Here is a 21757-nt window from a genome sequence, read left to right on the forward strand (position 1 = left end):
ATGGAGGAGGAGGAGGGCGACATTTCTTTCTTGTCAGCCTCTCTTTCGCTTTCATTCACTCGCCTTCGCACTTCTCTACTTGGCTTTGCCTGTTTGTGTGTGCTTATGTATGTCATTACGCTCGGGCTGCCGCACCAGGCGCAGAAACCCACTCACTCACCCCTCTCTCAGTATACACGCTCATTTTTGTGTGCATTACAATGTATGCGGATACACGTCTGAGACCGATGCTTCACGCACAGAAAAAAAGAACAGGACAACCGCTGCAGCAGTGCATCTTGAGCACTCTGAGATGTTGTGTACCATCAGTTTCATTGCACGTGGTTGCAGGAGAGCGCTGCGTGAGCTACCACTCAAACAACATGCGCGAAAGAAATAAAAACAGAGAGGGGGGCGGGCGACTGCATCGATCCACCGTCGTAGCCGATGGAAAACGCCACGATATGGTGCCACTCTCTCCTCCCTCGAGCAGCGTCGCTTCTTGATACCCGTGCGTGACGGATGAGAGAGTGCACACGTCGTTCGAATCGTGCGTGCTACACCGAGCCGGCCCCTCCCCCCAGGTATGCTTTTCCCATGAGCTTTTCTCCACAGCGCTCCTGCGTCGTGGACGATACAGCACATTCACGCTCGACGGCTACGATGCCCGCGGCTATGTGCGCCTCACAGCATGCACGTTCAGCCTCCGGCGCCTCGCTTCCCACGTGCTCGGCCGCTTTTCGGCCCCTCCCTGACCGTTCTGCTCTTTCCTGCGCACGTGTATACCCGCACCAGTCCGTCCCAATGTATCACCTCACCCCACCTGGCACGCTCATCGGGAACGCTTATCAGGTCCTTTTCTCTTGCAAACACCTCGTGTAATCATCCCTCACACACACACACAGTGACACGCACGCACCCTCTCGCCATCAGTGCTTAGCCTTCCTCTCTTCCCTACGGTGTGGCCTCCCTCCCTCCTATTTTTTTTTGCTTCGCTGAACGCCCTTCAAGTACTCACCGCCTGTGCAGTTTCTCGGGCTCAGTCGTCCACCCAACGCCCTCGATCCTAACCTCAGCCCTCCCCACTCCCATCGGCGCACTCGACTGCGCATCACATCTCGCTATGTCAGAGTGCTGGTACATGCCCGAGGAGGTGGCGGATCGCCGCGATGAGAACCGCCTTTCGCCTAACGTGCCGGGTAGCTACGAGGTGCTCGGCGAGTCGGGGGTCTTCTACCGTCACTTCGACCCGAAGGAGGTGAGCGACGACATGGAGGGCTTCATCCAGCCGCTTCTTCAGAAACTTCACTACAAAAGCTACGATGTGGTGAACCTCAGCCCGGACAACCTCGGCGAAGAGAAGTTCGAGGCTCTGGCGGAGCAGCACTTCCGGGAACATATTCACGAAGATGACGAGGTACGATTGATTCTCGAGGGTCAGGGCTACTTTGACGTGCGCGATCCCGATGACAAGTGGATTCGATTGCTGTCCAAGCCAGGCGACTGCATCGTCGTGCCGGCCGGCATGTACCACCGCTTCACAACGGAGCACAGCAAGTACATCAAGACGCTGCGCATCTTCAAGGAGGCGCCGCGGTGGATCGCGCTCAACCGTGGCCCTGAGGCGGAGGAAACGTCAGCGCGCAAGGAGTACCTCTCGCGCCTGCGCGCCCCTGCTGAGACAGCTGTCGGCACCGCCAACAATCGCACTATCTACTTCTTACGCTACCCGCTTCAGTTAGACGCGTCCCTCACCACCATCACCAAGAGGCTGTTGGAGCAGCACAGCGAGCAGCCATTCGCCCTCATGATTTTTCTCACCGGCTCCACCGACCCGACCACCGGGGTATCTTGGTGCCCCGACTGCGTCCCGGCGAAGCCGCAGGTAGCGGAGCGCTTTACGGAGCTTCAAAGAAAATGCGGGGAGGCGCACGCCATTTTCCTGCAGCTTCCGGTCGAGCGCGCCAGCTACCTTGGCAACCCAGCGTTTCCCTACCGCAAGCACCAGACGCTGCAGCTGGGTAGTGTACCGACGCTGCTCGTGCTGACGCCGGCCAAGAACGCCGAGAATAAGAGCGACTCGCAGTGGTATGACCTGCTTGAGGTGAAGGTACGTTCCTGCGACCCTGGCAAGAGAGACCTGCTGAATTTCGAGTGGCACTGATGCCATGTGCTGGCGCGTGAAGAGCGAAAAAAAGGTACGGACAGGTCGAGCGGGCTAAGTACCAAGAGGTCGAGAAAGGGGAAAGAAGAAGAGGGGAAGACCTCTAAGCGCCGTGCGCGCGCGTGAGTGTAGAAGGCCGGATGGCAGCAGACCGTGCAGACCTTTCGATCGGCCTCAAATCCTCCGCAGCCCTGGAGCCCTGTTCGGTGCTCTTCGTACCGTTGCGAATGCGTTTTGTGCTGCATCGCCGTTGCTTTCGATGTTGTCTTTTCGTTTTTTTGCTCTCTCTCTTCGCACTTCTCGCGCACGGCTCTCTCCCCCCTCCTCGTCCTCCTCCCGTTTTTTTCTCCCTGATGCACCTCACGTCGTGTGTGTGTACGCGCGCGTGTCGCGTGCCAATGTCTTCGGCCTCTGCCCCCCCTTCCCCTCTGTTGCGCCTGTTTCAGTTCCTGTTTTCCACCCAGAGCGCCACCGCACCTCCTTCTTGTGTGCTTCACTATCTCACGCGCACTGTCCCCTTACCTTCATTCGTTCGGACCCCTGTGCGCTTGTGTCGGAGTGATGGCCTGTGTGTCGTTCCCCTCCCCTCTCCCCTCCACATCTTACGCACACGCACACACACACACTTTTGATTTATCTCGGCTTCTTTTTTTTAGGCGTGGGTGGAACGCCACGAGAGGGAAGCTTCAGCCACTTAAAAAGGGGGGAGGAAGAGCGTCTGGGAAGACGAGGTAACGGTCTTCTAAGGACGCCGCCCCCTTCTCCTGTCCGTCTCACCCACTCGTCTCTCATGCACATGGGCACGTCTGTTTGTGTCTGGCCGCGCTCTCCTTCCTCGCGGGTGTGGGAATCTATACCTCGCCGTGGGTAGCCACGTGGCCGCACCGACCGCACTAACGCCCTTGCGCACTCGCTGAGTGGCTGGCTGGCTCTCTCCTCTACCTGGGCGAATCGTCCCCGTGCTGGGGAGGTGATGAGTGCGAGTGGAAGCGGTATTGACGAGGGGCTGGAAGAGCTCGTGCCCTAAAGAAGCCAAAGGGGAGGAGGAGGAGGAGGGGGGTAACTGTGTTGTTCCTCCCCGCTCGACCTCTCCGCACGTGCCGCTCCGTCGCAGCGGTGCTCGAGGGGAATCAAAAAAAAAAGATGCAGCGGCACCACCTCATCGATCACCCAACGAGAAAGGAAGGGTGTGTGCGGGGTGGGACGCGCAAGGTGAATGCCTACACCGCAACGCTCGGCATCTCTGCACGCAGCGCGAGTAGCGCGGAAATTTGTACAAGGAACGCCGCGTTGCATTGGAAAGCATCTGCAGGGCCGATAGTGCGGGATCGGTTGTGCTTCATGGGGTACCATAGTGCCTTCCCCTCTCTCACTCGCGCATGCAGGGCATCGCTCCCCTCCGTCTCTCTGCCCATACATACATGTATATATATATCGCCTGCCACGAACGCCTGCATACGACTCAGCTTAGTATTTTTGTGTGTGTTTCAGTGAATGTTGCATCGCCTGTCATCGCTCGTGCACGTTTCCCCCACCCCCACCCCTTCCTGTGTAGAGACACCACAATCTTCCCTAGATGATCTCGTGGGTGCTGGTCGTGTGCTGTCGCCGCACGTCGGCGTATCGCCTCAGCTGCTCGACCGCAAAGGCAAGCGCGCTCACCTCCACACGCGAGGTGCGGCGCGCCTCTTTCACCGCATCCCCGGAGAAATCTGGGCTCCCTTGCGAAGCGCCTGTCTCTGAGAGCAGCAGCAGCAGCAGCAGCAGCAGTGCAGAGACGGTAAGGGCAGCAGCTGAAGCAACCGCGAAGTGGTCTGCTGCCCTACCGGACATCCCCTACGGATTCCCTGCGAGTGACTCGAACGTTTTCGCCGCGGAGCGATGTGGTGGCATTCAGAAGCGGTGGCTTCAAGACCTCCCACGCGAGGTCGATAGCAGAAGCAACGGCGGGAGCCCTGGCGGCGCCTCCGTCTGGGTGGAGCGGTACCTCCCCAACAAGGAGGACTTCTGGCGGAGCCCGCCCTACGAGGCGCTGCGCGAGATCGTGCTGCGCTCCCCGTACCATGATGCCCTAAGAATCATTATGGAGCACGACTATCGCTTTCTCTTTACGGACGTCATGTGCAACGTCGAGGCGCCGATGCCGCACGTCATCTATGAAGACTTCATGAAGTGTCTGACGTTCTCCTCTCTGCAGCAGCAGCCGGAGGAGCAGTTCGCGCTCCCCGAGCCTGTGTTGCGGGACCTACTTTGCTGGGCAGCCTACTACTGCACGCTGGATCGCTTTTATTTCACCTCCGCCTCCATGCTTTTTCGAAAGGTGGAGCAGGAGCAGCACATGAGCCCAGCCGTTCACAGTGCGTGGGTCTATATCTGCACGGCGGCGGGCAAGCTAGACGAGGCACTCGCCTATGCCGCCTACATGGACACGCACAGTATCCCGTTCGACCCGGACGTTTTCGCCCTCCTGCTTCACCCCTCCCTGACTCCGGTTCAGCAGCGCCTGCATCAGGCGCCACAGACATCGAAGGGGGTGGTAATGCAGCGGCGCCTCTGCCTAGACATGAGTCGGCACCACGGCACGATGCCAGTCGCGGTGCATGCCATGTTTGTATACCACATCCTGACCCTCCAGCACAAGCGCAAGTGGGAGGTCCTGCGTGGCGCTGCGGAGCTGTTTAACCGGCGGCAGGAGCGAGCGAGGTGCAGAAGAGGTCTTCCGTCCTCTGAGTCATTCATGCCGGTTGCTGGGCCCGCCGCAGAAGGGCCGCGTGCGTTCATCTGCACCCGCACCATGCACCTTGCCATGTCGCTCTTCTGCAGGGAGAAGGGCGTTCGCTGGGGCCCTCGCACGACGAGAGAAATGGTCGCCTTCATGCTGGAAAACTTCGAGGCCGGCAGCACCGTCGCCGATGTCCTTTTCGTTCTCATGCGCGTACGACGCAATGGGCAGACGAGAATGCTGGCGGCACTTCCCCAGGCAGTTTTCAGCGCGCAAGAGCAAGAGGCGCTGATGCGCGCCACGCATCGCCGCATCCAACACGATCCGTCGTGCGCGGTGGCAGCACCGCTACTGCGAGAGCTGCTGGCGGCCGATGGCGGAAGCGACAGCCACAACGCAATCGACCGCGCCATGCGGCACCTTCAGATGCTCGCCGCATCAACGACAGACTACGGCGCTGTCGCCGAGGCCTCGAGCCCCTCTCTTCCTGCAGAAGCGGCTGCAAGCGCGCCGCCTCTTGACAAGGCAGAGAGATGTAGGCCAGCAGTGGTGCAGGGCGGCTTGGAGGCCGACGAGCGGAGCAGCCTCACCTCTCTCTCGGAGGCAATGGAGCAGGTGCGGGAGGAGACCCCAGTGTCGCCGGCGGAAGCTGCTCGAGACCTCTTGGCTGCTGTGATGGCGCTAGATCGCGAAAGCGTCGCGGCGGCACCGGCTGCACGAACGGGCAGTGGCGCGAAGAAAGCGCTGAGCATGTCGCTTCGTCCTTCGTCCTCGACGGCAAGAGAGGAAGACCGACTCCGCGAGTTGCACGTAACACTCGAAGCGATGGGCACATCGCCAAGCCTCTCTGCCTGGTCTCTGCAGCAGCTGCTGAAGGAAGAGGAGGAGGCACGGCTGCAGCACCAGGCGGCGAATGCGTGGATATCGCCCGCCTACGTACCGCGGTAGAGAGGAAGTCGAGAAGAGACGGGGGAGGCGATCTGCGGTCTCCCCCCCATCCACACACACACCAAAAAAAATCAACTGCTTCATTGCCATCGCCTCCTCTCCGATACTTTATTCGCAGAAACACATACATATATACACATACATATGCGTGTGTATATGTATGTGCTCGATTTTTTGTGCGTGTGCGCAGTTTTTTTTTCGTGTGTGTGTATTGTTGCACCGAGAATCGCGTAACGTAGAAGCAGCATACAACTGCACCCCACCCCACCCCTCTCTCTCTCATCAGGCGCATACGGCGTGGAAACCGCGAAGGAGGAGCGCGAAGAGACGCGCGCGCATGCGCGCAGACCGTAATCCGGTATACCCGTTTAATCCTCTCCTGTTTTTCTTTTTCAGAGTCTCTGCGAGCATGCTCGCTGGCATGCGTGTGTATATGTGTATGTGTGTGCGTGTATGGCTCTGAATCTCCTCCGCTCATACCACCACCCCCGCCTGTGCTCCTCTCGCTCTCTCATCCTCTGCCCGAGCCTCGCCCTCTCCACCCTCTTCCCCTGCCAGCGGGAGCGGCTGTTGTACTCGCTACACGGCCCCAGAGAAATTTTTAGTACGTGCGCGTATGTGCGTGCGATTGCTTGGTAAGACGGTGAGTTACATGACCTACCGCAAGAGATCATCCGTGTATTTGAAGTGCTTGCCGTCGACGTCATGAGGCCGGTGCGACTCTTCATGTTCTGCAGCCGTAGGCTTCTGGTCACCTCAATCGAGGCCTCCCCGCGCTGTGCGCTGCTGAGGCATGCCAGCTCCGCGTCCCGAGTAGCCGTATCTGCTCCCTCATGCGCTCGGCGATGGCACGCCGTGGCAGCGGCGTCTAGTGTTGGGCACGCCGCTCCAGCACTGCGCCGTCTTCCCACTGCGGCGGACGCGGAAGCGGAACTCCGGGCATGGGCCGACAGCGCCGCAGGAACGTCGTCGTCTTCAAAGTCGGCGCTGGCGCTCTCGGGAAAGTCGCTGGTGCTCTGCGTAACCGCCCTGCAGCTGCATGAGGCCGCCGCGGTGTCACAGGACCCCACCAAGCATACGGCCCACTTCCCAGAGCTCGTGCACTCCTACCTCGATGCGCTCGCCACGCACATCTTTTCCCGATTTAACTCAGTAGGGAAGCCAAGCGCCGCCGCAGTGCTGTTTGCCGATGTCGAGGCCTCACACATTCGTCCCGAATCCCTGCGGATCGCCGTGCAGTACATCACCCACAAAGCCTTCCGAAGCAGCAGCAGCAGTGCCACGGAACATGTTGGCGAGGGTCGTGTTACATGTGGCGCGGCGGCGGAGCTTGCGGAAACGTTGTGTGCCGAGCGCGACCTGGAACTCACACTTGAGGCCACTCTGGCATTGCTCGCAGGCCACCAGATCTCGCAGGTGCATCTTGCCGCTGTGGCAGCGAAGGAAGTCGGCACCGCTGCGACGATAGCCGCCATGGTGCCGCATGTCGAGTCCACCTGCCATTACGTGGGTCATGTCGTTGACCTCATCGCAAAGCCTCTCAACGCACCGTTGGCACCCGCCCTCAATTTGCCCCCGGCCAAGCGTGACTTCTGGGCGCAAACGGCGAGGCAACTCACGTCGGGGCTTTACGTGGCACTACTTTCTGCTCAGTCGGAGGTGGCAGACGCGCAGCTTATCAAGCAGATGTTTCGAGATCTGCTGCGCAGAGTTTATGGCGCCGAGGGCGGCAAATTCGGCGTGAGCCGATCGCTTCACTACATGTTGACGGTGGCGGTTCCATGCCTACTAAAGAGCTTCGCAGTGGTCGTGGACATCATGCAGCAGCGGCATTGCGCGACAAGGGAGAAAGCAGTAGCAAAGGCGGTGGCGGCAGCGTCCAAGGAAGAAGGGGGTGCTAGTGCATGGCCGTATAGGAGAAGCGCAAGCGCGTCATGTTCTGTTTCCTCTCGATCTAAGAAGAGTATCTCCGCCGAGATGCGGGGCCTGGCGGCTGCAGCAGGCGCAACAAATGTCGGCCCATCCTCAGAAAAGATGCGCCGAGCGACCCTGCTGGTACTGCTTACGGCCGGGGTGCTGTACTTGATTTCCTCGCGCACCAACACCCTTTTGGCGCCAACACCATCTTACCTCTCTGCCCAACGGGCCCCCGCCACGGAGCAGACGTCAGACAGAGACGTCATGAAGACATACACGAAGCTTTCTGCCATGGCAGCATCCGCTACCGCCCCGCAGCTCAGGTAAGCCGCACCCACGCAGATGCTAAAGGGCTCGGGCACACGCACACGAAGCGGGTAGCGGGTGCATATCTTGCACCCGCCTCCTCCTCCTGTTCCACCTGGTCATTCCGTCTTCGTGGTAGGAACATACTTGGGGCCCAGGCAGCGCTGTGCCATATCTCACAGGTAGTAGGGCGGGGCCGGGTGAGAAGGAAGTGCGGTAGAGGCGATCTGTGGCGCCCCATTGTCTGTGTAGCTTTCTTTTGGTCGTGGAGATCGTTCTGAGAGCCGGACAAGTTTGTAGAAAAGCTGCCGGATGTCCCGCGGTGTGCGCAGCCGAGAGACAAGGCTCTTTCCTATCTAAGGGAAGGCGTTCAGCCTCAGCGCTCTCAGAACGAGAAAAGAAAAACGCCTTCGGTCATCGCATGTGTGCGAAGAACACTGAAGCGCTCATATTTTTTTCTTAAGCGGGGGGCAGGGGGGGGGGCGCTTTTGTGTCGATGTCGGCCTCTCCATGCGCCTGTATCGATCTCCTTACACGTGTGTCTGTGTGTATGCGAAAGAACGGCGATGGAGAGAGGCCGTCTTTCCGCCCAGCCGAGAAGAAGCAAAAAGGGGGGCGAATAATCCAAAACTCACTGAACGAGAACACGAGCGTCGCTGAGAACCGCATACGGTCGGCGGGAGGAAGGGAGGGAAAGCAGTTTTTTAAAAAAAGGGCCGCCGGCAGCAGTCCGTTCCCCAAAGGCACACTCTCAGCGCTCTCTCGATGGCTCACGTCGCTAACACTATCGCAAGAGCCTTGCGGGGTAACTCAAAAGCGGCCATCCCACTGCGCCTCTCACACACATCCCTCACAGTCCCTGTTACGGCCCACAGTGGCGCAGCGCGTGCGCCACGGCACCACTCCCATCCTCTATCTTTCCGCTTTCACCAGCCCATGCGTCTATTCCTCTCTCTCTGCTGATCTTTGAAAAAGCCTCCTCTCCCCATCGTCCCTACTCCCGCCAGCGTGCAGAAGCGCTCGCTTGCGACCGCGCAGGGACACACGCGTGCGTGCGTGTCTGTGTGTCTGTCTGTTTGTTTGCGTGTGCGGATGTTCGTATCTATGCGGTTGAGCATGCGTGTAGGCGCGTGCGTCGGCGCCTGTATGGCGCCAACCGAGATGTTTGTGTCTGTGTGTCTGCCCGCATGCAGACGGTGAGCAGTGGTGTTAGTGGGCTCACGTGGGCCGTTGGTGCTCTCAGCTCAGGAAAGAATCGGAGGAAAGATGAGTCAAAAACTTGAGCGCGTGTGCCACTTGCCAGCCTAGGCTGGAGGCATGCGGCACGCACGCCAGCTCTCCCCGCCGGATACATGGCGAGTCAGGGTGAAGCGGCTATGTGGCACACACACACACACACACGCACACGCGCGCGCGGGGAAGAAGGAGAGAGCGAGGTGGAGACGGCGGCAATATGATGACGTGCAGACAAGCAAATTTCCTAACAAAACGACTGAGGTCACTCTTCGCTCTCACGAAGAGAACGAGATGTGCACTTTCTGCTCCACTGTGCTCTGATGTCACACCTCCTCCACCCCACCACCACCACCGTCCCTACTCCCGCCAGCGTGCAGAAGCGCTCGCTTGCGACCGCGTAGGGACACACGCGTGCGTGCGTGTCTGTGTGCCTGTCTGTTTGTTTGCGTGTGCGGATGTTCGTATCTATGCGGTTGAGCATGTGTGTAGGCGCGGGAACGTGTGTAAAGGAAGCCGGGGTGGACCGAAGTCGGTGCCATCCACTCCCAGCCCACCCAGGCCCATGGCCCCTCTCACTCTAAGAGCTTCGGCCCTCTGCAGATGGGCGCATGTCGTTGCGCATTGTGGCAACGGAGAAGTGCCCTCGCAACCGCTACAGCGACGTATCTGTCGCTGCATACGTGCTGAATCAAGCTCTGAAGGGGTGAGCCAATGTGTTCTCGTGGCTTGCGCCTCCTGTTTTCAGGGCTGCTCCGCGTCGCCGACCTCGCCCTCTATGCCGCAGACACCCGCATGCCCACACGTATGGCCTCCCCTCCCTCTGCCTTGTTTGTGTCACCGCCACGTGTGCATGGGTGCCATCCGAAAGAGGACAGAATCAGCTCTCGAAGGCCCCCGCCCCCCAAAAGAAGGTGTGAGAAGATGTACTCTCTCACACACACACGCCAGCTGTGACCTTCCTGACATCACTCGCTCTCCTCGAGTCCGTTGTCTGCCTTTCCCCACCACCCTTCGCTCACACCCTCCCCCTCCCTCCTCCCTCCCCTCCCCAGATTCTTTGCTCCCACGACATTCGTAATCTTCCTCGCGTCCGAGCGCCTGGCGAAAGGCTGGTGGATCAATAGACCTGGAGAGGCCCCGCTCCCTTATTCTCACCCGCCGGCCTCGCCTACACAAGCGCGTCGAGGTGGCCCTCTCCATCGCTTTCCCCAGCGCCACCACCAGCATTGCAGCCCGCGGCCGTCATCCCACCAGAGCTACTCATGGAGCTGCACCCTCTCAGTACCGCACCAGTGCGCATTCTGTTCTGTGGCAGACCAGCCCTGACAACCGGTGTCGTGAACTTGCGCTTGCTGCTTGGTGGCGACGGGAAGTACTGTCTGGCAGAGAAGCGGAAGGCGAAGCTACAACACAATAGGCGCGACTGTGCCCAAGGAGACGTGGCAGATCGTAACAGCTTCCAAGTTAGTGTGCATGCCACGGAGAAGCGCGAGAGTGTCTACCGCGTGTGCTCCTCCCATGAACTGCCTGACGGATGCTATCACGTAAAGGCAGATCGACACTACTGGGTCATGCGCACGAAGGGAGAGGCCGATGCAGCAACCGCAAGAGCACTATCGCAGTCTTCCGCATCAGCGTCAGACACGCAAGCCACTCTGGTCTCGTCGTCCTTGCCGCTCATAGCGGCCGCATCGGCAGCTCAGCCCTTGAGGACTGCCGAAGACAGCATGGCGACGCGCACGCAGGACGCCGGCAGTGCTCCGGCGGCAGCGGGTGCGATGTTGGCGGCGGCAGAGTCACCATCAGCATTGACATCTGTAGGCGATGCAGAGTGTGCTAGGGTGGAAAGCAAGCAGCAGAAGACGCTTTCACCACGAAGGAAGCATACACGACGCGCGAAGGCAGTGGAGGAGGGCTTCAGCAACCTCCCGTTGATCTCCACCACGCCACCCACTGCGACCTCTCTCGTGCAAGCGTCTTCACAGGAAGAGCAGCAGCAAGGGGGGCCGCCCGGGCATGCAGCGGGCGTGGTTGGCAACGTTGAGGAGGCGCTAGGTCGGCACTACTTGGGGACTCCTCCCTCAGCGCGGTCATCGACCCCAGTGGCAGTCGACGCCCTCGGCAAGTGTGAGGAAGCGCCTTCCTCACAGCACCAGCGGGAACAGTCGTTGGAGAGGCGCAAGAAGGCTTCACGTGTGTACGTGGATGCCATCGCTGAGGAAGGCGGAGGCAGCGCGGCGGATCCGGGTGTAAGTCGTACCGGCACGAAAGCAACACATGACAACACTGGTGCAGGTGGCCGCAATGGTGCCGGTAGCGAAGTTTCGGGCAGCGCTCCTCTTGCAGAGCAGCGGGCGGAGCTCGACGCCGGCTCACCTCAGCCCATGAAGAAGCCGCAGCGCCGTGGAAAGCGGCGCCGCAGTAGTGATCTCGCCACGGGAGAGCCGCCAGAGTCGTTGCCGCTGCCGACGCTGGAAGCAACTGGGGAAATGAAGAGTAGGAAAGAGCTGAAGCCAGGTGAGCTGGAGGTGCCCATGCCTGCATCAACGTCGAAGCCGACGGGTGCAACCTCCCCGCTACTGTCCATGGTCGCCGCCAGTGATGGCGAAAGCGCTCTAGCCCTGGCATCACGGGCACGCAAGTCGGGCAAGTCGGGCAAGCCGAGCGCGGCCAACTCAGCAGCGTCCGCCGCGGCAGCATTGGATGCAGCCGATACAGCCACCCTCTCAAAGGCGCAGGCAGCACCTCTCTCCCCACTTCCTCACTGCCCTGTGTCGACTGGGCACACTGCCTCTCTTGCCCCTCCACCGCCGCAGCAGCAGCAGCAGGAAGCGACTAAATCTCCCGCGGCGCGATCGCAAGCGTCCGTTCCGCAGGACGCTACCCCAAACGTCCTCTACAGCAACCGCAGCAGCAGCGGACACACAGATGCGCACCGCAGCACTACCGGCAGCGCCGTGGCTCCCGCCGCTCATGGCAAACTGCGGCAGCGGCAGCAGGAACAGCACGATGGCCGCTTCGCGTTTGGATCGCCCGCAACCCGCTCGCAGGTCGACGCGAATCGATCGGCGAGTACCAGCAGCCTGTTGGGGCCTCTTCCACCCCCGCTGCTGCAGCACCAGTCTCAGTGGGGCGAAATCGGCGGTGGCGCTGCCGGGTTGGTGTTCCACGATGGTGCAATGAGCGGAGTCAGCGGCGGTCGTAACTTGTTTCCATCTGACAGCCCTGCTTTGGGCTTCACACAAGTGCACAACACGCTGACAGAAGAGTTCAGCCTGGACATGTCGGAGTCCGAGTCGTCGTCGGCGGCTTCGGAATATCTTTACGATGTGGTAGAATAGCGTCCAGTGGAGTGAAGGTGGGAGGAAGGAGCACCGTAGCGAAGAGCGAGCGCAGCCCAGTGCAGCTGTTGCGGAAACGATTGGAGAGGAGGCAGAAGACTTTAGTGCGACTCGGCCGCCATTATTCTATCATGCTCTGCTCTTCTCTTCTGTCTTCTGTTTTTTTTCTGCGTGTGTGTCTGTTTCGCTTGTCTCTGTATGCCCTCGACTCGCTCCCACACACACACTCCTTGAGCGGCGTTTGGAGTGCCCGGCGATTCCGTCTGCATCCATTTTGTGCGAGGAGGTCTTCCTCACCACTGCAGTGGCGAGAGGGGAGGTGAAGGAACGGCAGTCGTTTGGATGAGTGCGCATGTGTGCCTCGTGCATGTGTGTGTGTGTGTGTTTGGGTAGATGAGTGCAGTCGCCCATTTAGCGCGTGCCCACCGCCATCCCTTCTTCTCTCGTGTAATGATGCGCCCTTACGAGTAAGAGAGGAGCGTCTATAACCCCTTCCCCTCACTCCTCCTTCGCGTGACGCTCTCGCACGACAGTAACGGACGCGGAACGATAGAGAGAAACGAACTCAAAAGCGAGGAAAGAGGTCGCAGCCGGGAACAAGCTCCAATAATTAATGGTGCTTCTCCTCGTCCCCCCGACATGTCGCCGCCTTCGCCGCTGCGCCGAGGAAACCGAAGGCGTATGCGACGGTCGAAGCGCTGAAGAAAGCGGCTGGCATCACACGCGGCAGTGGAGGTGGACGAGCGAAACTGTTCGTGTGACTCCACCTTCAAAGCGCATTCCCATCCCATTTCGGCTCGAGTGCGGCTCTCTCCGCGCACAGCTGCTTCTCTGAAAAGCGGCATGTGTCGCTGTTTGGCTCCACAGGCGAAGTGCTGCGCGGACGCACTCCCCCCCTCCCCTCCTCCTCACTCCGAGGCGCTCATTGCCGTCGCCGTCCTTGCGCATTCCTCACCGCAACATCAATCCGTGCTCATCTGCTGTGCTCTCGTTGATTCGGAAACTCTTTTTTCTTCCTCTCTCGCAAGCAAGCCCGAGCGCAACGGAAGCCAAGCCCAAGAGGCCTGCCGCACACAGACGTGCACGGAAACACGCCCGTTTGGGCTCTCGCTCTCTGACTATGAATCCTGCGCTAGACCCCGCACGGGCACCGCAGTTCCTGGAATCGATGCTGCGTCGCAATCGTGTTGTGCTTATTTCCGCTACTTACTGCCAGTTTTCCACGAAGCTGAAAATGTTGCTCATCGAGCTGAAGCACCGCTTCGTCTCACTGGAGATCGACATCATACCCAACGGGCGAGAAGTTTTCCACGAGGTGGTGGCCCGCACGGGGGTGCACACAGTCCCACAAGTGTTCCTCAACGGCAAGTACCTGGGCGGGTATGACGATCTGATTGCGCTCTACCGCAAAGGAGAGCTCTCCGAGACGCTGGAGAGGCGGTGAGCTCACGTAAAAGCGCGACTGTGAGAAAATATGGCGGCTACCCTCCGTGTCGTGAGGAGGGAGGGGGGAGGGAGGGTGCACGCAGCGGCACCCCTTTCCGTTTGTCGGTTGGAGGCGCATGTGATCTTACCTTTTTTTTTCAACGGGTCGCCCCGCTGCTCCTCTGCGCGCTCCTTCCGTGCTCAGGCACAGGCCGATGGGGGGGTCTGCTCTCTGTGTCACACGTCTATCGATCACTCGCAACTCACCTCTCCCCCCTCCCTACGCTTTCTGTCCTCATCATCCTTTCAGTGCGCACCGCACCGTATGTAAGCGTGTGTGTGCACTCATGCGCGCTGCGCTTCCCCCCCACACACACACACACCGTCACCGCCCACCACCACCCAATGATAGGGGGAGATGAGAGGAGACGACGCGAGGGAGGAGGGGGGCTGTGCCTGGATGCCTTGCCGTCACTGTTGGGCCGTCTCTTCTCTGCTGGTTCGTTGTCAGCACAACAGATTCCACTTAAAACGCACATGTGTGCCAGGACCCATCGCGTTGATCTGTCGTCGACGCGGAAGCGGAGGAAAGAGAGCTGAAAGAAAATAGCAAAAGAGTGCCGCGCTCCCCCCACTCCGACTCCCGTCACCGTCACCGTCACCACGCCCTTCTCCCCTCTCCGTACCCCTAAACGCGTTACTGGAAAGGTAATGGTGCTGGCAGGCGCGCACTTTTCTTTCTGTGTGTACGAGTCGCTGCTCCCTGCGGTGGTGCCTCCCCCGAAGTGTAGACGTCCATGTGCAGCTTGCATCCTGCGCTCATCGCCTCTCGGCACCCCTCTGACCCTTTCCCGCTCCGCTATTCCCTCCCCATACACGCCCCCCTCCCTCCCTCCGCCCACGATAGCTTTCGCTTGCACGCGTCTCGGTGACGTGCTCGCCAGCACACCACAGACTCCCCTACCACACTACCTCTGTATATATAATTATATTTATATAAGCGCGCGAGCCGCCTTTGAAAGAAGAGAGAGGAACCCACTTCTTAGACGAACCCGATTGGCAGTGAGAGACGCAGCGAAAAGCAAACATTTTTTTTTCGCTGCGCCTTTCGTACGAGTTGTCTGGGCAGAAAGGCAGGCGTTCTCCCTCCCTATCGAAGCGCACGCGATTGGCCCCGTCATTGCTACTCCTTTTCCTCTACCGTTGTCATCTCTCCCCCTCCCTCCCCGGCTCTGCCGCGCGCTTTCTTCCTTTGAAGCCTGCCTGATTCGCTTTGTTTTTTTTTGAGTGTGTGCACATGCTCCCTCCGTGCCCGTGTGCATCATCAAGTGCCTTCTCTCCCCTTTCCCCTCCCTCTCTCTTTCTTGTGTATGTGTGTGTGTGTGAGCGCTTTCGCTCTGTGTGTGCATATTTTTATTTTTCATCTTGAGTCCGCGCTCGGCATTGGAATCGGCCGCGCCCTCCCTCTCCCTCCCTCCCTCGTGTGTTGGCACTTCTCTTGCTCCGCGTTCCTCACTCGTGAGCCCCGCAGCACGGCATAATCGTCCATTCCCCGTGCGCTTGTCAGACTCAAAAACGAAGCCTCGCACTCAGGCGGAGGTAAAGGCGACGCGTGCATCACAGCCGGAAAAAAGACGTCGAGGAAAAGTTACAGAGCTGGGCGTGGGAGAGAGGTTTGGATATAACACGCTGCAGGCGGTGCAAGGAAGAGATCGATCCGTAACGGTAAGGCGGGCGAACAAGAACACGCCCCAGTGGCGGTGCTTCAGCCTTCAACTCAAATAACACATACACACTCACACAGACCTCCGTGTGCCGCTTCCGCCCCCCTCCCCCTTTCTCCTTTTTCCTTTCCGCCCGCTTCCTGTTCTCTCTCCCTTTCCCTCTATTTCTCTCTCTGCTTGTGTATCTTCACTTCATCGTTGTTTTTGTTGATTGGTTGTCGGCCCCGCCGCCCGCCTCGGTTGCCGCTCTCCCCCTTCTCGGATTCTCCTCACCCCGCCCCCTTTTTTTCACCTCTTTTTGGCACTCGATCTCTTTGTAACTCGCTGGATACTGGAACTCCGTCCCCTCCCTCGCTAAGGCTCCCTGTACTGCAGCACGCCGGTTCACACACACACACACACACCCATACACACGCACATGTAAACTAGACGACTTAGCGCATAGGAGAGTACAACGTTACCAAAGCGCGGTCGTCCGTCGTGAGCATGCGCGCCCCCTCAAGCATGGAGGCTGTCTTTGACACTGACGGCGCTAGCGTGCGGGTGTCGTCGGCAGCCCCTACCCCCAGTCACCGTGCAAGTCGTCTACGGCAGCCGACACTCCGCTGGGTAGAGCCCAGCAGAGTGCCGGAGATGCACTCCTCCTCCGATATCCCGATGCCGATTCGAAAAGCTGCTCTTCTGCCCTCCCCCACCAGCTCCCCGATTTTGGAGTCGATAGAGATGCCGCTCTTCATGGCGATCACCATGGGTGACGAGCATGACAACCATGAGCTCAGCACCGTTGCGTATGACGAGGATCTCTCTGCCAACAAGCTCCAAAGCAGTGCGCACCGCGGCGGTGATTACCTCGAGTCCTGCTCTGCATTCAAGCACAGTCGGGGCAGCATCAACTGTGACGGTGGCGGCGGGCCTGCCGCTCATCTCATCCCCGCGCCGCCGCACCATCCACGGCTCTCCAAGACACTGCAACAGGAGCCTCGTCCGCAACTAGTAAGCCCCGCGCCACCGGCTGCACCGGTGGCGGCCATAGCATTGCCGCATGGAAGCTCCGAAGCCGCCACGGCGGCCTCAAAGCTGAACGCCTCTGGCGGGAGCCTCTGCTACTCCCAAGCGCTGGCGGGCGATGCCTCCATCACCACTCGGCTTTCCTTTCGAGACGGAAGGTGCGCCCGCAAGGGCAGTGATGAGAGCGAACTGGCCTCACAGCGGCTGTCGAGGCGCCCGCGAGACCTGCCGTCTTTCCGCCCAACGCCCATTGCCCTGCCTTTCTACACAGCGGGATCTGAAAGGCAATGCATGTTGCCAGCGACTCCAGTGGCTGCACCGCCAAGCGGCTCCGGCAGCGCCCGGTCGCTCGCCCTCGAACACGGCTCACGGCGATTCTCAAACCGCACGCATCCACAGCAGAAGCAGCAGCGACGGCGACGCAATAGCAACGGCAGCATGGAAGATGGCAATGCGGCGGCATCCGTGACGAACTCGATCCTTACCACGCTCACAAGCGCCACGGGTATACTCGCCAGCGTCTGCGAGCTGCCAGTGCTGCCGCTGCAGTCGAATCAGGAAGCGCCTGACCCCGCAGGCAAGTGCCCCTCCACCGTTTTTTCAGGCTGCCTCTACGTCTCACAGTCATCGCTTGCCCTATCATCGCCTTCGCCTTCACTGTGCACGCGCGGCGCCGATGTCCAGGCTGCGCTGGCGTCGAGCCCAGCACGATCCTGCGTGCAGGAGATGGCGGTGGGCGGCGCCGGCACCCCGCCTAAGGTCGGCATGCATGCGAGTGAACAACACAAAAAAGTCAACTTCACCCGCGTTCCGGTCAGCAAACGGCATTCGACTGTCGGGCCTTTGGGCTTTGATCCCTCAGAACGGCTGAGGCCTCCACTGCACGAGCCTCCACAACGTCTCCTCTCGCCGGCACTGCGCGCACATCCGAAGGGGTGCAAGACGCCGCTGCTGGCAGGCAGGCCCCACAGCCCTGCGAGCAGTGCCGTTGGCAACTCGTTGCAGGACATGAGCTCACATAAGACAGCAGCGCTGTCGTCTGTCGGCGTGGCAGCCACGCCCGCGTCGGCGGCGTCGATGAGCTGTGTCGGTCGGGCAACGACTCTGGTTGGTGAGCAAGCGACCGAAGCTCACCGTGAGAACGCCTCTGCACTGCTGATGGAAGCCAATGTTTGTGCTATGTTCAGTGGCAGCACGTATGCCGGTGTACGTGAGCCAACCGAGCTTCACGTGCTTCGTGCCCTTCCTGTAGCGCGAACATTCCTCGGCCATGTTGCTGTCGGAGTCGCACCCCTCTCGGTGGCAGTATCGCCACTAGCTACCACGCGTACGTCGCCAGGGTGGGCCGGTGCATCGTGTGTACCACGCTCAGCCCCGCGCCAAGCGCTAGCAGCAGACTCGATGTGCCCCTCAGTGACTGCAGCGCCACACAAGCAGCCGCTGGTGCCTAAGGCCCCACCCGCCGGAGCACGTCCGTCCCCAGGCGCCCTTGAGCGAGGGCTTAACGACTATCCGCGCCGCTCGACAGAATCCGCACTGACCTCACTGCTGGCAACCCTCGTTCCAGGAGACAAGGTGGAGGCCGTCGCGGCGGGGTTTCGGGCACCCTTATCGAGGTGCTCCTCCTCTCTGTGCAATCTGCGAGAGGAGGATGCACCGATGTCATTCGAGTCACCGCAGCCTCTACGCAGCGGCACCATCAGCATCAGCGCAAGTAGTGATGCTGCCAACGCTAAGCGCGATTGTGCTGCTGACACGACTACGGCCGTGCTCGGCGACGTATCGAGCCCACCACCGCCGGTCGCCTGTGTGACGCCGAAGGTGGCGGCGACCGCCACACTGCCATCTCAGAGGCGCTTCCAATCCTCTCTAGCAGGGGAAGGGCACGCCGAGCTTACCGCTACGTGCACAGCAATGTTGCCGGAATCCAAAGGCGGCGCAGTGACGGGCATCGAGGAGGCCGTTGTGCCGGCCCTGGGCCGTAAGCCCATGCAGTCTCTGGCACCCTTGTCACGAATGCTGCTGCCGCCGCAGAGGTGGCAGAAGGCGGCGTTTCGATTCCACAGCGTACTCCAAAGGAGTGAGGGTCTCGAGCGTGGCACTCCAGTCTCCTCTTACAGCCCATCAATGGGTATCAACGAAGAGCGGGAGAACGGCTTCCCTGCTGTGCGGAACGTGGAAGTATCGGTGGTGGCCGAAGACTACTGTGGTCGCGGCGAGAGTCAAGTGGGGGAGCAGCCCATACTAGCGATGTCTCTGCAGCAGTCGGCGGATGCGGTGCCGGTCGGCAACGCGCCCGGTAGGAGACGGAGCTGCACGGCGACTGACAAGCAATGCTCCCACAAGAGTCAACCCGACAAGCCGCCGCCGGTTGAACCTCGAAGAGAGGACAACGCCGTCGACCTGCTAGCGAGCATTAGTAGCCGCAGGGAGCTGTGGAAAGGCCTGCAGCTGCCGCACCCCACCGCGCCAGGTGACATCTCCTTCGACAACGCCGCTGGACAGACGCTGCACTCCGTCACCTCCTTGACGCGTCGCTTCGGCTACGAGACGGGTATGCGACACATGAACAGCGACGCATGCTTCGGGACGTTCATCTCCTCTGCCAACTCGATTCGATCGTCTTGCGAGGACCGCCCATCGTCCTTTCATCTGGGCAACACCAACAAGGAGCGAAGTTCGCCGCCAGCGACCCAGGCCGCATCTGCTTGCACTGCCTCCCCAAATATCTCCAGTGCAAGCATGAGGTGCGAGCGCGGCAGCCGCGGAACCAGCGTACGGGGCAACTGTCACCGGAAGCGTGAAAACCGTGGCGGCGACTGGGCCGTCTCGAGCGCAGCGTCTCATCGGTGTGGTGTAAGCTGCGGCAGCGTGTCCCACCAGACGATGTCCTCATCCGTTTCGATTTTATCGTTTGCCTTTGAGAGTACCTCGTCCACGACGCCAGGCGGGAGCGCCGCGCTTCGCCGAAGTGGTGCCGCGGTCAAGGCGCACAGCTTCCTGCAGGCGCGAAGTTTGAACTCGCTGGCGACAGAGAGTATAAACACCGTCGCGTCGCAGCCCTCCAGCGAGGAGGCAATGCACCTCGATGACTGGAAGGAGAGTCGCAAGTCGCCGAAAGGGATATGCAGCGGCTCCAGCGATGTGTCATCGCTGCCGAGCCTCGCGCTGTCGAACTCGGAGAGACAGGCCTTCTGGCAGGAGGCACCGCAGCACCTTTTCAACGCCGAGTCTCCTCAGTGGCAAGAAAATCGTCGCCGATCAGCAGCCGCGGCAAAGCAGCGCACTTTGGTGCTGTTGCAGCTCCCAAACTCTCCACCTCCTCTGAACGCGGTCGATGAGCCAGAGAGACGCCGCCATCAGCACCAGCCGCAGAAGTGTCGATCCAGCCAGCATCAACGGCGCAGCACAAACACCTCGGGCAGCCCCTCACATGAACGCCAGTAGCGCAGCCGAGTGCGGTGAGCCGTCGGCGCGCATTTGAGGGGGAGATGTGATGCACGCTCGTCCACAGTGGCGCATACGCATGGCAGCGCGCACTCCTCCTCCCCCTCCCCCCACGCACACGCGCATTCACGCCTCTATTCTCATCCTTTTTTCGTGTGTGTGCGTCTGGTGGCCACCGTCTACACGAGTGTACGTGCGGCGTGTCAGCCTATCTTCTTTTCCGCGGGCTCGTTCCTCTTGTCGCTCCTGCTCTTTTTGGGCGTTCGCCGCGGCCACCGTCGTATCACCTCACCCCGCTCGGTGCCGCCGCCCAGACTCATCACCCCCCTCCTCCCTCTCCCTCTCTCTGTCCCGAAGGCTCCCCTTTGTGGACTTTGGGGCGGTGCGGCGCATCGCCCCAAAGGCGCAGAAACGCGCCAGCATAGCAAGAGAGAGAGGGAGGGGGGAGGGCGACTGGCGTGCGCGTGGATGGGATTGGGCATGGACAAATAGGGGCACTTAGTGTCAAAGAGAAGGAGGCGAAAACGTTCATCTCTCCTTCTCTCCCCGGCCCCTTCCTTGGCCGCCAGCGGGCGTTCGCATTGTGCCCGCTCATGTGTGCGCACGTGCGCGTGCATGAGGGACGACGGGACCGCTGTTGTTCTGTCGTTGAGCTGTATGTGGTATGGGTGTGTTCGCGTGTGTCTTCGTTTCTGCGATAAGAGGGCAATTGTAGCGATAGTGAACGAGGGGAGGAGAGAGAGAGTGGACAGCTCTTCTGTGGCAGCCGTCGTCGAGCACCATCGAGACCGACTCGTTTGTTTGTTTCAGGTGCGATGAGGGACCTTCGACTTGGTGGCATGTGAGCCAACGTCTGTGTCTGTCAGTGCGCTCTTCCTCTGTGCCTTGAGGCGTTTCGCGGTGTGCTTCTCTTTGGTATGAAGGCGACAAGCGTCCCGCTCGACCTTTTTTCCGGCTCTTCTTCTGTGCCCCCCTCCCCCTCCATCCCCCCGTCGTTCCTTTTTTATCTCTTCTTGTGTGCTGTCCTCCCTTTCAGTGCCCTGCTTGCACTCTTGTGGCTGCAGCGGCTGTCAGTGGCGACACCGGCAGAGGGGGATGCTGCTGCGTCCGCGCGCTGTTTCGCTTCCCCCCCCTCTTCCTTCCTATTACACATACACACACCCTCTACCTCTCTCCACGATATTAAGTCATGCAATAGTTGGACTTCCGAATCTTATTTCGCTTTGTTATTGTGTCTTTCCCTCCTCAAAGTTGTCCTCTCAGAGGTGAATTGCCCTCTCCTCTCCTCTCTGCCAGTCGGCCTGCGCCTGTGCTTGTGTGAGTGTGTGCGTGGGTGTCGCGTCTTGGGTATGGTCGAGGAATTTTGAGCACAACTGCACCTGATTCACTGCCGCTCATCCCCTACGCATCTTGGCCCTTTCGCAGAGATGCTGCGCACACGAGATCCTTCGCTCACACCGAGCGCACACTGTGTGTGCGTGTTTGTGCATTATGGGTCGTTTTCTTTGCGTTTTTTTTCTTCCTTCAGTGTTACCCCTCC

The 21757-nt window shown here is 60.1% G+C and overlaps 6 protein-coding genes across 6 annotated transcripts; all 6 read left to right on the forward strand.

The window, feature by feature from the left end:
• Nucleotides 1-1102: 1102 nt before the first annotated feature.
• Nucleotides 1103-2143, forward strand: LSCM1_06439 (uncharacterized protein; the record flags this gene model as incomplete). The annotated part of the gene is made up of 1 exon (XM_067323867.1): nt 1103-2143. The coding sequence occupies one exon, from the start codon at nt 1103-1105 to the stop codon at nt 2141-2143; it is 1041 nt and encodes a 346-aa protein (XP_067179181.1).
• Nucleotides 2144-3719: 1576 nt separating this feature from the next.
• Nucleotides 3720-5813, forward strand: LSCM1_06440 (uncharacterized protein; the record flags this gene model as incomplete). Its single annotated transcript, XM_067323868.1, has 1 exon — nt 3720-5813. One exon carries the CDS (start codon nt 3720-3722, stop codon nt 5811-5813), a length of 2094 nt encoding a protein of 697 aa, XP_067179182.1.
• Nucleotides 5814-6518: 705 nt separating this feature from the next.
• LSCM1_06441 (uncharacterized protein) lies at nt 6519-8057 on the forward strand (the record flags this gene model as incomplete). Its single annotated transcript, XM_067323869.1, has 1 exon — nt 6519-8057. The coding sequence occupies one exon, from the start codon at nt 6519-6521 to the stop codon at nt 8055-8057; it is 1539 nt and encodes a 512-aa protein (XP_067179183.1).
• Nucleotides 8058-10534: 2477 nt separating this feature from the next.
• On the forward strand, nt 10535-12613 carry LSCM1_06442 (uncharacterized protein; the record flags this gene model as incomplete). Its single annotated transcript, XM_067323870.1, has 1 exon — nt 10535-12613. One exon carries the CDS (start codon nt 10535-10537, stop codon nt 12611-12613), a length of 2079 nt encoding a protein of 692 aa, XP_067179184.1.
• A 1120-nt stretch (nt 12614-13733) lies between these two features.
• LSCM1_06443 (uncharacterized protein) lies at nt 13734-14057 on the forward strand (the record flags this gene model as incomplete). The annotated part of the gene is made up of 1 exon (XM_067323871.1): nt 13734-14057. One exon carries the CDS (start codon nt 13734-13736, stop codon nt 14055-14057), a length of 324 nt encoding a protein of 107 aa, XP_067179185.1.
• A 2191-nt stretch (nt 14058-16248) lies between these two features.
• Nucleotides 16249-20217, forward strand: LSCM1_06444 (uncharacterized protein; the record flags this gene model as incomplete). The annotated part of the gene is made up of 1 exon (XM_067323872.1): nt 16249-20217. One exon carries the CDS (start codon nt 16249-16251, stop codon nt 20215-20217), a length of 3969 nt encoding a protein of 1322 aa, XP_067179186.1.
• Nucleotides 20218-21757: the final 1540 nt, after the last annotated feature.

Source organism: Leishmania martiniquensis, chromosome 20 (genome assembly GCF_017916325.1).
Source record: "Leishmania martiniquensis isolate LSCM1 chromosome 20, whole genome shotgun sequence".
Lineage (NCBI taxonomy): Eukaryota > Euglenozoa > Kinetoplastea > Trypanosomatida > Trypanosomatidae > Leishmania > Leishmania martiniquensis.